The sequence below is a fragment of the Falco punctatus genome, assembly GCF_963210335.1.
Source record: "Falco punctatus genome assembly, chromosome: 6".
NCBI lineage: Eukaryota > Metazoa > Chordata > Aves > Falconiformes > Falconidae > Falco > Falco punctatus.
In genome coordinates this window covers 76,100,898-76,116,489 of record NC_137585.1, presented here as the reverse complement: position 1 = coordinate 76,116,489, position 15,592 = coordinate 76,100,898, and the positions used below count along the sequence as shown (strand labels likewise).

At 39.4% G+C, this 15,592-nt stretch overlaps 1 protein-coding gene across 2 annotated transcripts in view; it reads left to right on the top strand.

Moving 5' to 3' along the window:
• Positions 1-15,592, top strand: part of RELN (reelin) — a 321,986-nt gene that overhangs the window by 103,227 nt on the left and 203,167 nt on the right. For both annotated transcript variants that reach the window (XM_080391905.1, XM_080391904.1), the window contains one exon: positions 6,886-7,021. In XM_080391905.1, the coding sequence (XP_080248031.1) occupies positions 6,886-7,021 (136 nt within the window). The remainder of the gene's footprint in view (positions 1-6,885; positions 7,022-15,592) is intronic.

Here is a 15,592-nt window from a genome sequence, read left to right as displayed (position 1 = left end):
GAACATAAACCACTGCTCTTGTTAGCACCTAAATGCCCTTACTGAATCTGCTTCGTACCTAGATCACAAATTGTGAATGTAATTCAAATGTGAACTTCCAATAAATTGTTGTTTTCAGAACTATATAAAAAAACACATGTAAATTTTGTATATGTATCAAAAGGTTATAAACCCCATAACTTGTCCCAAGTCTGAGTCACTTCAGCACAGCAGTACCCCCCCAGGAATCAGATTGCTGTATTCAGGCTCAAGTTGGCTCCTGACCATAAAAGGAGTTATGGATTTTAGTGACAGACTTTAAGTTGTTATATACTTACCCATTTTTTTCTACTGTTCTTAGCCTGTGGGGGATATTTTGCCCAACATTGCACATGCTGAAAGGATTTGTTATTTAATAATGAAGTGGTGATAATCATAGTGAAACAAACACATGACTTCAAGAAAGATAAAGGTAATATATTGCTGGGTGGAAGAATGTATCTGATGGTTGCTGGTCTTTTGTTTCTTCATACTGTTTAATCATTTATCAAACTATCCTGACCCTTAATTGATCACAAGGGCCACCAAGTGCTTTAGCAGTCTGTTACATTCTATCAAACGAGATGTGTTTTTCCTGTGAAGCAGAATGAAATCATCCCCCAAAAATCAATGAACAAGAGCATATTTTAGCTAGGTGGGTGCAGTCCACTTAGGGCCAGATTCTGCAGCTTTGTTTACTTTGAAAGGAACTTGCAGGGCTAATTCAGTTGCCTTTAGCTGGCTGCTTGCTTGAGTAGAAACTGTATGAGCTCATAATTGTACTGTTCTGTTCACGTTTTAGAAATTATAGTTACCAGCTCCAGATATTTATTTACTCCAGCAGTCCTTTTTAACAGAGACTACTGATATTTTTCTTAAACATATATTTGTTTGGATTTTTTATTAAAAAAACAAACAAACAACAACAACAAAAAACCCACAAACAGAAAGAAACTTGTTTTCTTCCTACCACAAGTTCTCCACGGGATTTTAGGACTTACATTTCAGAGACCTGAAAGGGGTTCATAATAGCGTAAGGATGTTGCTCAAGTATTCTTCCAGTAACTAAAAATAAACCATTATTTCACTATAGCATTCAGGGAAATCACGTATTTCATTTTCACATGTATTTACAGGTAAGGATCAAAACAGGCCTTTAAACATCCAAAGTGACCTAGGACAAAGGGAGGTGCTAGCTCTGAAAATGTGGCCTGAGAGCTGCAGCTTCAGCAGCTGTAAAATGCACTTGGTGTCTATATACGTTCAGTGAATAGATTTTAGCCTGAAGACTTCCTTAGGGCCTGCACTTGGATTTCTGTGAATTTGCATCTTGCCAGCTATGTGCCCAACTGTGCCTCAGCCTCTGTGGCTCCTCAAACAATGTAGAGAGGCATGTGGCTTTCCCTTAACTTGCAGGAGAACCCTGGTTCTTTGGTGGTCCTGGAGAGCTGTCCCACAGGGACTTTACTAAAAAGCCAGGCTCCTTGTCAGTAGCCACTAAGCTATGTCACTTATCCCAACACTCTTGCATCTGAGTAGTGTGGTCTTATATGCAACAGGAGAATGAGGGGACTTCTGGATACAATTGATCTTCAACTTCATAGAAAGGATGTGCTTCTGGGAAGAAGAGACTATGGGCATAAGCTTTCTGCCAAAGGGGTTGCTTTAAATGATAGATTATTATAAAAAATATGGCTACAGGCTTCTCTCCGTTGTGAAGAAAATGAATTGTCCTACATCCCTTCTCAGAACAAGTCCCTGGTGCTGCATGGGAGAAGCAAGCTGCAGACTTTAGTCTGGCCACTTTAGTGTGGGGTTCAGCATGGGAGGTGTATTCTGGCACACTCCCATTTGCATCACTCCCTGCTTCGTAGCACCAGGCAGAACCATGCTTATCTTGTGGGTTTATGGATTGCCCTTTGAGATGCTAGAGCCTGGGTGGAGAATGTAGGTCCCCAGCTCTGTTTTCTAAGGGAAAAGACTGTTCCTAGGACTAGGTAATTCATTTTTACATAACAAAAAATCTAATTTGAAGGTGTTTATTTCTGACTGAAATTTATTATTTACTATCAGGAATTATTACTTTCCCAAAGATCCCAGAGGGATTTGGTTACTTACAGCTTTATTTTCTTGGTATTTCATCAATATTTTATGTTCGGCATTTTGCTGTCACTCATGCATAACTTTGAAAATGGATGTATGTAGCAGAGAATCAGTTTAGAGGCAGCAAAAAAAAAAAAAAAGAACACAAACCAACACAAGCAGTCATTTGTTTTACACCTGTATTTAACATTTAACATTAACTCTCTCCTTTAATATCATAATTAATATAATAAGTAGGAAACAGTAGACTACTCACCATCTGGCTGAGTGCTGGAAAGTCTGTTGAGACTTAGCCTTGATGAAGGATTTACCAAGGACCTTGATGTGCAGATGAACTCCTTGCATAAAGTTTTGGTTTAGGAAACTGTTTTCTAATGAGGATGCATAAGAAGGATACATCGTGTTGTAATAAGGAACATTACATAGTTGCCACATGTAAGTCAGGACTATTACAAATCCACATTTCTTAGACCTAGAAAGCAGACAATGATGAAAATCTAGTGCATGTATCTGCACTGCTAGATGCTTCCCAAGCTCTACCAGTAGAAAAAAACCCCATCTTTTGGCTTCTGGGGGGCCCAGCTGGGAGAACAGTTCCTATCCTCTAGCTCTCCCTTTTGGAGAAGCTACACAAGACGAAAGTAATAAGAAGTTCAGGAACTGCACTTGTGCTTGGCTATTTATGGACCACCTAAAACAGCATCTTCGCCTCTTGCTCACCTTCCTCTGGCCTTATAAAAGGGGCAAAACATTCCCCTGCTTTAGTTGCTACACTTCTACTAGTCATTCTGATTCTAAATAAAGTAATTTTCCATATATAAAGTTTGAAACTATGCATTTGTCATCTGACTTCACCTAAGATTTTCCATTCAATAATTTTTCTTTATCTCTGGATGTCTTTTATTTAATCTATCTCTTGAAATCTACTTCTTTACATAGAAGTTGATTCACTGACTATAGATAGCGCATTGAATAGGGCTAACCATGTTTTTAAAAGTTTACACAATAAAAACAGCTGCTGAGTTAAATCTTAGAGGAACTGAACACATCTAGTTCTTCTAGCAGTGCTGTTGCCAGGTACAAAGCATGTCTGGGATTTGTAGTATTATGCTGAGACTTCTAAAGCCTCAGAAATTTTAGAGGCTGGAGAATCTAGAAGGTGCAGTTGTCTGAAACGTGTCAGTATGATGAGTGCACGCTGTAAAAACAAAGGGAGCAGGAGTTCAAAGTGATGCTAACAGCATCTTTGCATGTAGGTTGTTTTAGAGCTGTGGATGTGTAGCTGTTGCAAACCTTTGAACGTTTCAGCATCCAGTAAGTCACATGGAAACACTTGGTTATTTGTAAAAGTGTTTATAGAGTTGTAGACAGGTGGATCTTAAAATTTTACCTTAAGATTTTTACTTTTTTAAACACTAGACTTGAATGTATATAGTTGTACTGGTCAACAGGACATGAGGGGGGATGCCTGTAGAACAATGTTGACCTGAGCCAAATGCCTTAAACAAGTGTCTTTGAAGCCACCTGAGGTACATATGGGATACAGTTTTGTTTCAAGAGCTGATATATAATCAGGCTTGTCCTATATTAATTTCCTTTTTTTGTAGCAGCAGAATGCTGTTTCACATTTGTCCTCCGATTTGTTATGGGGCAAATGTTGAGTTTGGGAAGCAGCTTGTCAAGTTGGAGAGGGGATGGAGGAGAAGGAAGGAGCTGTCTTCCATAGCAGGGGATTGCAAAAGGACTGGAAGCAAGGAGGAGAAATATTATTCTTTATCCTTAACTTAGTAAGTTCTTAGTATCCATTGCATTGCTCCATTTCTGGCATTTTGGTGATTTTTATGTTCACCTTTTCAGTAGGAAACTTTGGGGTTTAAACATGAAAAAGGTTTTTTTGATACCACTCTGTGGCTCACAGAAGTTTCACTATTTAGTTACTGTGAAATATTGTGAAGCCGCTGAACTCCAAAATGGAGTCGATGTACCCAGTAAAGGTTCAGCAGATGAGGTTTAATTTTTATTGTAAAAACTATTACAATAAATTATTAATAAAATACAAAGATAAAATGGTGACACAATGATAAAATTTGAATATTCCCTGTGCAATTCATTGACTATTTTCCACAAAAACATGAATGAGTTGTTGTTTTTCATTGGTTAGAATTTATTCTAGTTACTGTAAAGTTGTTCTTTTTTTAAACTGTAAATCAAAGGAAAAAGAAATTCTCCACAGATGTTGTACGTGTTTGATGTATTAGACACATTTTTGCAGTCTACTGTCTGAAACCTAGGGAATTCATTAACTCACAAGTCGCTGCCAAGGAGGGTAGCGGTCACATTCCCCAAGCTGGCCAAGCTGGCGTGCCTGTCCCCTGGCTGGGGACTGGGGTAAGGGCAGGCTTTGTCCTCCCTTGTATTTGGCTGGCTCTGGAGAAAGGGGGATTCCTTCAAATTGAAGGGCTGTTCCTCTTTCTCCCCTGACAGCATCTGGTTTTCAATTAACCTGATAAAGTCTGTAGTTGTGTTTCCCATTGTGCAGCCAGAAATGATGATAGATGAGAGCTGGTGCACCGTGTCAGTCCTGGAGTGCCATCACTGAAGTCACTGGCTTTAGCACAAACTTCAAAGAGAGAGGGACTAGACTCACGACTTTGGGAAGGAAACAGAGTTACCACCTTTCACCCTCAGCAAAGCAAAGCAGTTGCCTAGATAGCACTCGCTCTGTGAGGGACCTCTCTGGGCATATTTTTTGACACGCCTGTCTCAGCAGGGCACCACTGGATAGACTTCATTAGTGAGGCTGAAGACAGGACAGCGGGTCCCACCGGTCAAGTGGGTTTCTTTGAGGATGTTAATGCCACCCCTCCCAGTTAGCCAAGGAAGGCAAACAAAGATTTAAAACAGCGAGGCAAGAGATGGCCAAACCTCATCTCTATCTAGTGTCCTGCAATAAGAAAGAGTTAGTGAAATAACATCTCCCTGTGTTTCCCTTCTACTGCTCTGCAGAAAATAGGTTCATCCAGGGGAGCCTGAGCCTTCCCTGTGGCCATCGTGCCCCAACGGGCTTTAGCATTGCTTGAGGATTTGAGCTGAAAGGTGTAGCTGTGTGAATGATGGAAAACTTCATGTGTATTGCTTCAGTGGGGAACTAACAGAGAGACCCTGAGTGAGAAGACTCTGGTCCTTTGTGAAAGATACAGGCATCACTGCCATCACCCACTGCCTCCTGTCATTCCTGGGACACACTACTTAAACTCACTATGGCTTCATTTCTCCCCCCTCCCCAAGAAATTGAAGCTGTTTTAGAATTTGATAGCCCTTAGGATAAATGACATATGTAAAGCTGAGCTATAGTCTACAATCTTCACGAGTACCTGAATGGGATTTCAGATGTTATTTTTGATTTATAAAATGCTAAACGGTTTGCTTGTGAGACAGTCGTCCTCCGTGCAACACGCTGCTGGCTGGGCAGTCCCTGCCGAGGCACCAGGTGGAGCAGACTGTTTGCATTAGGAAGGATTCGTCCCCCTCGTCCCCCTCCTTCGTGGCAATTTCTCGCTCTTGAATTCCTTCCACCTCCGGATCTGTGAAGGGTGAAGAGAGATTGCTGGGTTCACATGACAGAAGAATTGTCATCAAGAACAGTTGTAGAGGATTCTCGGGAGCAGAGATGGGTTTTATTTCTCTGTTGTTTGAATTGCAACAAGTAAATATAAGAAATACCAGCCACCATAAACTTTCTGAGATACAGTCACCCAACAGCTAACAGTGACCTGGTTGAACACAGAGGTACCTGCTATCATTTGCTTTTCCTTTTGATCCTACTAGCCATCTTTCAGCCCATGTCACTATTTTCTGGACTGAAGGTTCAGTATTTAAAGTGACCTGGAACAAGGCATTTCCTTCTGATAAGTGCATTCAAAAGAATAGTTTCAACATTTACTGTTTAATGTACTAGGATTAAAGGCATAGTACTCCACTCAAGTAAGACTGACATACTTTAAGCCAAAGGGTGTTAAACAAACAACCCAGTTTGCACTAACTTGTAGGAAACTACAGAAGGGCTCTGAGGGGGAGAAGGTTGCTGTCTGATACTGTTTTGTTGTTAAAAAATACAGTTCTTTTGTCTTAACGATGAACTGCAGCGAATTCCAGAGGGAGTGATTAATAGATGACATTTACATTCATCCATGTATTAGAGGCTGATAAAAAATTTTTCAAAGGAATGTGTACTGGTAAACCTGCTGAAGGTTGCTTCTTTTATTTCAGATCAGAAGAGTTAGTGAATCCAAAGTTCATCTGCTTTTTTCCAAATAGATGTGCCTGTCTACTAAAAGATAACACCTTTCTCTTAACAGCTTCATTTTGATTATTAAAAGATAGCGTTTTTTTCCTTCAGGTTTATATTTTCTTTTAGATCCGTAATGGGTGTAAATCAGGTAATAGAATAATATTGATTTACAGTAACTGTGATCCATATTCTCCTTTAAAAGTGCAAATAATTCCTCTGGTATTGGTCTCATGAAGAATAACAGTAGTAAATCCATGGAGCCTTGTAGTAAATACAGTTAGCCTTGGCTCAAGCAAAGGCCAGCTCCAATGTTTTCATTGGCACGAATTCTAATTACTCAGTGGCATAGTCTTGTTTTTTTCCCTGTGTTGTCATGATGAAACACATGGCAGATGTATTTCTCAGTTTGTTAGCACCTTGCAATGAGCCATTAACATGTGTTACTGTTTATCTCCCCTGTGTCTTTCTTGTAGGAATAATGTCTGACCACCAGTTTGGAAACCAGTTTATGTGCAGCGTGGTTGCATCACATGTGAGCCATCTCCCGACTACAAACCTCAGTTTTGTTTGGATTGCTCCACCTGCGGGGACAGGCTGCGTCAACTTCATGTAGGTATATGAATCACAATGCCTATGAGAAGATAATTACTTGGGAGATAATGAAGAGATCTAACCTGCTTGTACTAGAACCTTAAGTCTGGATCAAGGAGTCGGTCCTGAAAACTGTAGACTTTAATGAAAAGTAAGAATATTGAGTTCTTCCTGGCTGAAGGGTTTCTGTGCATATTCAGACTTCATATTTCAAAGCTTCTAGGAAGGACATAGTGTTTTGTCATGTAGCATGCTGTCAGTGAAATGATGTACAAGTGCATCAAGACTAGCATTTCAATAGAAATTGATTCCTCTCAGTTATTAATCATATCATCGATCCTTTTAAGTATACAGCACATTTGCACTGACCTAATTTTTTGCAGACCTAAATCTCTTGCATTTAATGAGAGCTAGAACTCCACACAGGTGCATTATTCAGATTGTAAGCTTCAACATAAAATACAAGTATTTGAGAGTAGTCATACTTAGGTATTTACTGTTCCTAATAACAAAGACTTTTAACTTCTGCTTAGTCCAGCTAGTTTACAACCTGGAGAAAACCAAGAGGTTATTCTTACAGGCTTTTTGGTAATTAGTTTTAAAGACCTAAGGTGTCATTTGATGATTTAGTACTATATAAAGTTCCAACAAAACACACAGACATGAATTATTAGAATATCTTTTGCTGTATTTTACATTAAAGTAATTTCTAACTATTTGTCCCAGAATTTTCGTGGATCAGATTTAAGAGAGAAAATACAACTGAAGTGGATTTGGGAGTAGGAAATATTTCAAGTTTGACCCGTTCATAGAAAAAACTCAGATTGCTTCCTAATTAGATAAGTGAACAGTTGCAACATTTCAGTGTTCCTGTGGCTGTCCTGTTTGTCAAAACAAATCTTCTGACTATTATTCCCTTTCCGCCTATACCAGGAAGCTGCAGGTAAGTGCCCCGCATAAGCTGTTTAACATGTTATAAAAAGTAGAAAGTGAGTGAGTGACTTCTTTGAGAACATAAGTTGCTGATGGTGAACATGGTGCCTGTTGACTGATTGATCTGTATCTTTGATAGTTCCCTTTTCCCACATAATGCTTTTTTTCTTTTTTTTGCCTATGCTGTTACAGTACGTTATTTTATGAGCTGCAGTGACAATGTCAAGAGAATTTTATTTCTAGTTTTCTTTTTCTTCTGAACTTCTAAACTTAAATTGGGAAAAATATTAGTTTTGATGAGCAGTAACTCTATTCTGAGAATATATTTGTTTCTTAGTAATTTCTACAGTGTACCAGAGAAGCTGTAGCTGTTTACAGTAGTTAAGATTCCCATTCACTATTTGACAAAAGTCAAATTTGATGAAATATGGGAGGAAATACTGCCACTGTTCTACTTAAATTCTGTATCATAAAAGTTAGCTTCCTTGAGGAAATCTGTCAACTATGTTTTTTCTGTGGAAAATCTGTGAATTTTATACTTCCTTTAATTCTTCTCTAAAAATAGTTTCCTTTGTTGATCAAGTTGTAGCAGCTAAATTTTGTTCTTTGAGCTGCCTGAGAAAAGTGAGGTATGAGATGTGCATCTTCTCTGCATATTCTAGCTTACTCCCTTTCTTTCTCAGATTTTTGTTTTTCCTGGTATTCAAGAAATAACTGTTGGTCCTAGCTTGCACAGTGACTGAGAATCTATTTATTTCTGAGAGATGTGACCCTGCATTGCACATTTTGAGGTCAGTTTATAAACAGCTCTTTGTTTCCCTGTGACTGATTCCCCACCCTGCCCACCCCCATAGTTTTGTACTGGGTTTTTTTGTTCATGTTCAGCATTGTTGAAGAAGAGGTGACAAGTAGCTGTCTAGAAATAAAAATACTACTGTGATTGCTCATTCTCATTTAAGTGAAATTAAAGGGCTGTTCTCTAAGGCAATGAGTCCTTACCTTAGAGTCTTTAAATCAATGGAAGGTTCATCACTGGCTTCAGTGGAAACGGTTAGGTCAGCATCAAACAGTTTTGGAAATCCAACCTGTAATTCCCAGTTTGTATAAGCCATAATGCACCTCTTCACCATTAGCACCTCTTCAAAAATTGTGGTGTTTGTACTATCTTAGCAAAGCCCTTAGCCATGCCACAGTGTGCAGAGCACACATAGCAGAAATCTGAATTTATTCTCGACTATGCAATTTACAGCATGGATGTATACCTATGTGTGTCAGCAGCCTGGGCGCAGACACCAAAACTGTCTTTCCTTGCTATCCATGAAACCGTCAGGGCTGAGAGGTCTGATCCTGCCCAGCAGCACAGCTGCTCCCAGCGCCCTGACCCAGGTGTCTGTCAGTCTCAGTGGCTTTACAGACTGCCTCACCCCATGGTATAAGGATGCTCCACGGGTGATACTTGTTTGACTTTGAGGATGAGCAAACCAATGCAGTTAGATCAGTTTGATGTCCTGTAGGACAAATTCAGACAAGAGTGGAAAGGCTCAGCTGCTCTGAAGTCAGTGTTTACTCCAGGATCACATTTGGCTGCAGGACTTCTGGGTAAATGTGATCATCAGTTGAAGAAAATGAATAGAGGAGGGATATGTTTTACCTCCAGTCCTCCTCATTTTTTCTTCAGCTGCCCACACTTTCTTGCTTCAGCTGTTGTTTCCCCTGCCTACTAAATCACAAGTTACAGTAAACAAAGCTATTTTTTTGGTGTGGTGTTAGTCTGCCTGCCTTACCCGCTTCTCTGACTTCAGGATTTCCAGAGATTTGGCTCTACCTTGTTCATCTCCATTTGCTCCTCTATAGTAAACAACTCACATAAACAAGATTTTTTTAACACTTGAGACTAACTACCAGTCTAGTTTAAATTTAAGTTAAATTAATTTTAATTAATTAAACTTAAGTTTCGTTTAATATAAATTTTAAATATTTACAGAAGGTATGTGAATTTATAGACTGACAACAGTGCAACATAGGTAAAAGCTTCCTACACTCTTTGTTGCCAATATGTCTGTGAATTCACATCAACTCATTGGTCTTTGACCTCTTTGGGGATGGATAATAAGATTATTAATTAGCACTAGCTTTGCTGTGCCATTTTTGCAGCGTTGATACCTCTCCCTGGACAATTTGCACAAAGGTCACCAGGCAAATCTCTCACAGGCCAGTGCACGGCTAGCTTTTATTAACTGCACATACTATTGACCTGGTCTGGCTTCCACTGGGAGCATGAACATGACACAGGGAAGTCATGACCCTGCAGATGCCATGGGTAAAATTCCCTTTCGCTTCATCCATGCTTCTTCTAGAGCTCAGTCCTTAAAAAGACTGAACGCCTACGAAACGGGATTTGTGTGGTGATGCTGTCAGTCTGTCTTCCCCTGTAGCTCTTATACCCGTTGATAACAAAACAAATGTGACAGAGGGGTTTGAGATATCAAGGTGCTAAGTTTCATAAAAATCAGCAACCAGGTAGAGCATTATTTATACCAGTAAATTCGGACATTCCTATCAACAGTCCTGCCTGCTACAACATGATTGTGTATGAGCTGCCAGAAATTTTCCTGGCATTAATTTGGCAGTTTCCAGCTACCAGCCCATGCGTTTCCCAGGCATGGCTAAGAAGCATGGCTTCTGACCACATTTAGTTTACTAAAACAGCCAGTGATGGACACCCAAAGTATTGCTGCTGTTGCAGGAAAGAAGGGCTAGCAAAGCTTTCATCCTTTGGGATAAGGGGAACTGGGAATGCTGTGGGGAGAGGTGTGGGGCTCAGTGCCATAGGGAGCTCCTACAAGGAAGATGGGCTTGTTCTTGGGGGTGGGAGACGCAGGGATGCAGCAAGCTGGGATTCACACCTTGTACAGCAACTAGCAAACACAGCACTCTGTTTCTTTCCTTCCCTGCTGGAAGATTCCTCATGTCTACAATTTGATGTAGCCCAGTTATTTCCATTGCACACAGTGCTGAGCCACTGCCAGATGTTGCCTGACCTGATGGAGCCACATATCTTTCTTTGGCTCGCACTTTACTCGGCAAGCCTCCTCCCCGGTTTCACCAGGGCAAGGGACGGTGCAGAACCTTACGCTCTATGGGGCAAGGTGGCAGGAGCCAACCTGCTTCTATGCAAAATCAGGTAATAGCTTTTTTTTTTTTTTTTTTTTTTCCCTCCCCGATCATGTGCAAATTGTTATTCTCTATCCCCCCCCCCCCCTCCCCAAAGTACATTATTATGGCAAATAAATATTTAGAAGTACATTTTTATAAAGCACGCTTCTAAGAGAAACACAGAAAGCTGCTAGTGTCCCTGTAGTCCACCTCAGTGTAACCTTTTAGTATTTTTTCACCATAGATACTTTCAAATGAGCTACGGAACTGAAGGATAAAATGCATCATTTATTACAAAACAAAGTAACTTAGGACCATTTTAAACAGGTGTTGAGCACCAGGGGCTTCTGAGGAAATTGCCAGGATCTGTAAATGCTCTTTACCACCAAAAAATAGTAGATTGTCCTTTACACTAACAAGTAATTTCTCTGATGGTGTGCAAATTTGTAAAACATTATCTTCCTAATCCTTCTGCTAGGTTTCACTGTTTGTAATTTCTGCTCTAAGCTCACGCTAACCTAGTTAAAGCTCAGCCTGTCATGGAGGGATAATGGTGGCTGTTAAGCAGGTTACATCTTAGGTTGTTAAGCCTGTTGTTTTATAGATGGCTTAACCTACTAGTTTGTAAAAGTGATAAAGCTGACCTAAATTTCAAAAGCATATTGTGTTTTGACCATCAGCATGGTTTATTTTAGAAGTTCCAGCTACTGTATTAAATAGAATAGGTTGCTATAGAAAGTACTTTGGAAAAGAAGTATTTTTCTTACATAGCCATTTTTGCTAGTCATTGAACAAGTGTCTTATGATTGTGTCTCTATATATATATTCACTATAACCTCTACCAATTGTTGACTGGACTTCTGTAATGCTGTCTGCCTGAGTCTGTAGGCAGTGCCTAATAACCCATGCAAGAAATGTGACCCATCACAAGTGATCTGAAAATTCTGTACATTGAGAAGTCTTTGAAAGTACTGAAAGGCCCAGTTGTACGTTATTTGACGCCTAATTCGTACAGCTTATGGCACAAATGGCTAAAAGGGAACAGGAATAGTTATGGTGGTGTCCCCCGATGAAGACAGAGGTAAGAGAGCTGTGGTTGCTGAGGCAGGGCACTGGCACATCGCTTCTAAGGCAGGAGCAACTGGTTCTCAGCCCAGCTCCTGGAAAAAGTTTTAACTGAATGCTGAGGCAGAACTATTAAAAGAAACTTGGAAGGAACTTTCAAGAAAGGAGATGTGTTTTTCACTGAGTATGCCTTTTCCCATAATCACCTAACGATACAACTCCATTCTGGGAAATTTGGAGTGCCCTGTTCTAGAACTGGTCTTCTCATGCCCTTGTATTTAAGCCTGTTTCTAGGAACTGGCAATGGTGTTAATGTATGAACTGGAAATACCATGCTGTACAAACACTACAGAACATAAAGACTGTGATTGAGAGGCTTGGTTACCTATTTAAAGCATTTATAGAAAACCTATGATAATAATTATGCAAGTATTGAATAAACATCCAAGAAGATTACATGGTTTGCTATATTAGTCCTCTAGCCAGGATGGGAAAGGGCTATGTTGTCTGAAAGTACCACATTCCCCTGGTAAACCACTTAGCTAAGCTGTCATTTAAGACACTGTTTACTGTTTTTTTCATTTGTTTGAAAGAAATACAGAGGATTATCTTCAAGATTAAGTACACAATTATGTTTACTCTATACACAATGATAATACACACAAATATTAAAACTGGAAAGTAAACAGGAAATAGCAAATATCAGAACTAAGGTTCCTTAAGTCCCTTGTATTTATATATAATCACTCAACTCTTAATTATATGGTCATGTAAGTTTTTATCTCTAATGTTCCTATGATGAAACAGAATTGTACAATTAAGTATATTGTTGTGCATAGCATCCTAGCTGTTGCTATGACTTACAATCATTGCAGCCCGTTGAAAAGTGTGTCATAACGCACATGGAAACCTTAGTGTAGAGACAGCCTTGGCTTTGGGGTTCTGTGAAGCACCAGCACCCTGCTTCAGTTAAGTGCTGCCGTTCTGTTCCTACTCTTTATTGCAAAGTAAGGGTGAAAAAAAATAAATCATCAGTAATTGTTCCTTGTTGGTGTGCCAGCTTGGTGGAACTATGAAGAAAAATTACTCCTTTGCTTGGTTTTCCACTTCCCTGGGTAGAGGCATTGTTGTACTGTCAATCAATGTTATGTGTAACATTCTGAAAATCACAAGCCAATATTTGATTCAGATCTTGGCTCCACTCTCATATCCCGTTTTGATGTGGTGCCCAGAATACCACCTCCATCTTCTGTGTTTGTTAATTTTCCAGTGAAATGCAAACACCATGCATGGAATCATTGTGGCTTCTCTAAGTATGACCCAAGCAGCACAGACTCAGCTGACTGTGCACAATTAGATTTAGCTTGTCTATTAGTTTTGTCTGAGCTTTGTCTATTTTGTGTGGTGGTAAAGTAAACAGAGATGGCTAATGAGGAATTCTGGGTGTTTTCAGGAATTTTGGTAGTGGAAGGTGGTAACGCAAAGTGTACTGTGATGGTAAGTATTCAAAAGCGTTCAGAGCAAAGCAAGAAAACCATAAGGGAGGGTGGAAGCTGGTTGCACCTCATTTTCCACTCCTTAAAGGGATTTTAAAGTTTTTTCAACTGGAGGTAGTATGTGCAGATATCTCCAGGTAGGCAGTTATCTGTGAGCTGTGTGGCTAACTCCGTTGAGAGTTAATGGGAGTGCAGTCTGGTTCCATAAACATCTAGGGCCTGACATTAAGTTCCACATTTAAAGAGAGGGACCTGTAGGTCTAGAACATCTCTGTAGCTACACTAGTTTCCTTAGGACATTTCAAATTGTTTTAGATGTATTTAGGCAGCTGAATCAAGCCCTAGGTCTCCACTGACCAAAATGGATCACTAGCTACCTAGCTCCGATGTAGACGTTTATATAGGTACCTCTTTTAAGCTTTTTTAAACCTGGATCTGAATCCCACCCAGACTCACTCAGCTGCCTAAACATAAACACTTTGTGCCAAATCATGAAGATGAATTTTTCATCCCCACCACCCTCATCAGTCAGTAGCTTTGTCAGTGTCAAGAATTTCCAATGAGCAGGCTGCTCAACAGTTGAAATCTGCTAAAGGGTATGAATAAAAAAGGCAACTTTGTAAAGTTCATAAAATCTTGCAATTTTTTTCCTTTTTCCTAAAGTCTGTTGTCTAATATTCTCTTCTATGCCTGATACTCCTACTAAACCCCCACTTTTATGAGAGGAATGTTCAGTTTTTAATGTTTTCTCCAAGTTTGCAAACAAATGGTCATTTGCTATTTTAGGCTTCTCATGCTGTGTAGGTGCAAGAAAAGCAGAACCAACAGAGCCTGAAAGAATGGCGATGTGAACCTTTATTAAAAATAAAAGCAGATGAAAACTCTATTGATAAGTTAGTAGAATGTAATTCAAAAGATGACCAAAAAGCATAAAATGCTACTTTCATCAACATTGTGTAATGCCAGAATAGAAACTGCAAGAAGATACAGTATTAGGATGGTTTCTGTTCTTCATATGATACAAATTTAGTATTCCACGTACTTGTAATGTCTGATAGCAGAAGGCAGCTCAATATAGCCTTTGGCTACTCTGTTACGATTTTGGCATGGTTCCATATAGGATTCTGGCACCTCCTGCACGAAATAAAATGAAATTCAGTAATTTTTTACTGGTATTATTTAAATAATAAAACAATCATGGTGAGAATTGTTGCCTTCTTACAAATGTTCATTTGGCAATTCTAGAAGCAAAGATTAGATTTTACTTTCTTCCCTTTCCGAGCAACATACCCGTTATTTTTGTGCATGAGACCATCAATTCACAATACATAGTTCAATTATCAGTAGTTGTGTTTAAAATTCTCTCCTGAACTTTGCTTTTCTCTCTCTGAAATTTAACCTCAGGGTTATTTTTCAGAGATATTCTAGTTCATCAACAACATAAATCTTTGTTTCATTCAAAGCAGTGCTTTGTCTTCCCCTTTCTCAAGATGGCTTAATTTTGAAAGCATGACTAGACTATAAATGTATTACGCACACTCCGACAGTTCGCTTCCACCTAGAGATTTTCCTGTGTAATAGATGAATAAGAATGAAATATCTTATGACTGCTAATAACTGATTGGTAACAAACTGTTCAAAATGACATCCTAGAAGAAATATGCTTAATGAAATAAATAGACATGCAACAGTTTTTCGCAAATTCTTTTGGAAATGTTGGTTATACAAAGAGTGAGCAAAAAAGATCCATGGAACCATGCTGTAGCAGTAAACATATAGTGTGTAAAAACACAAGTACAGGCAAAGGCAGAGGACAATTGTAAGAGATGTTTTAAGCTAAATTTCAGTGCTGCGGACAAGCCCAAACAACTGGACACTGTGGCTGCATGGAAGCCCTTTATAGCTCTGGAATGCCCCCCTGGCTGACAGAGTCTGATCA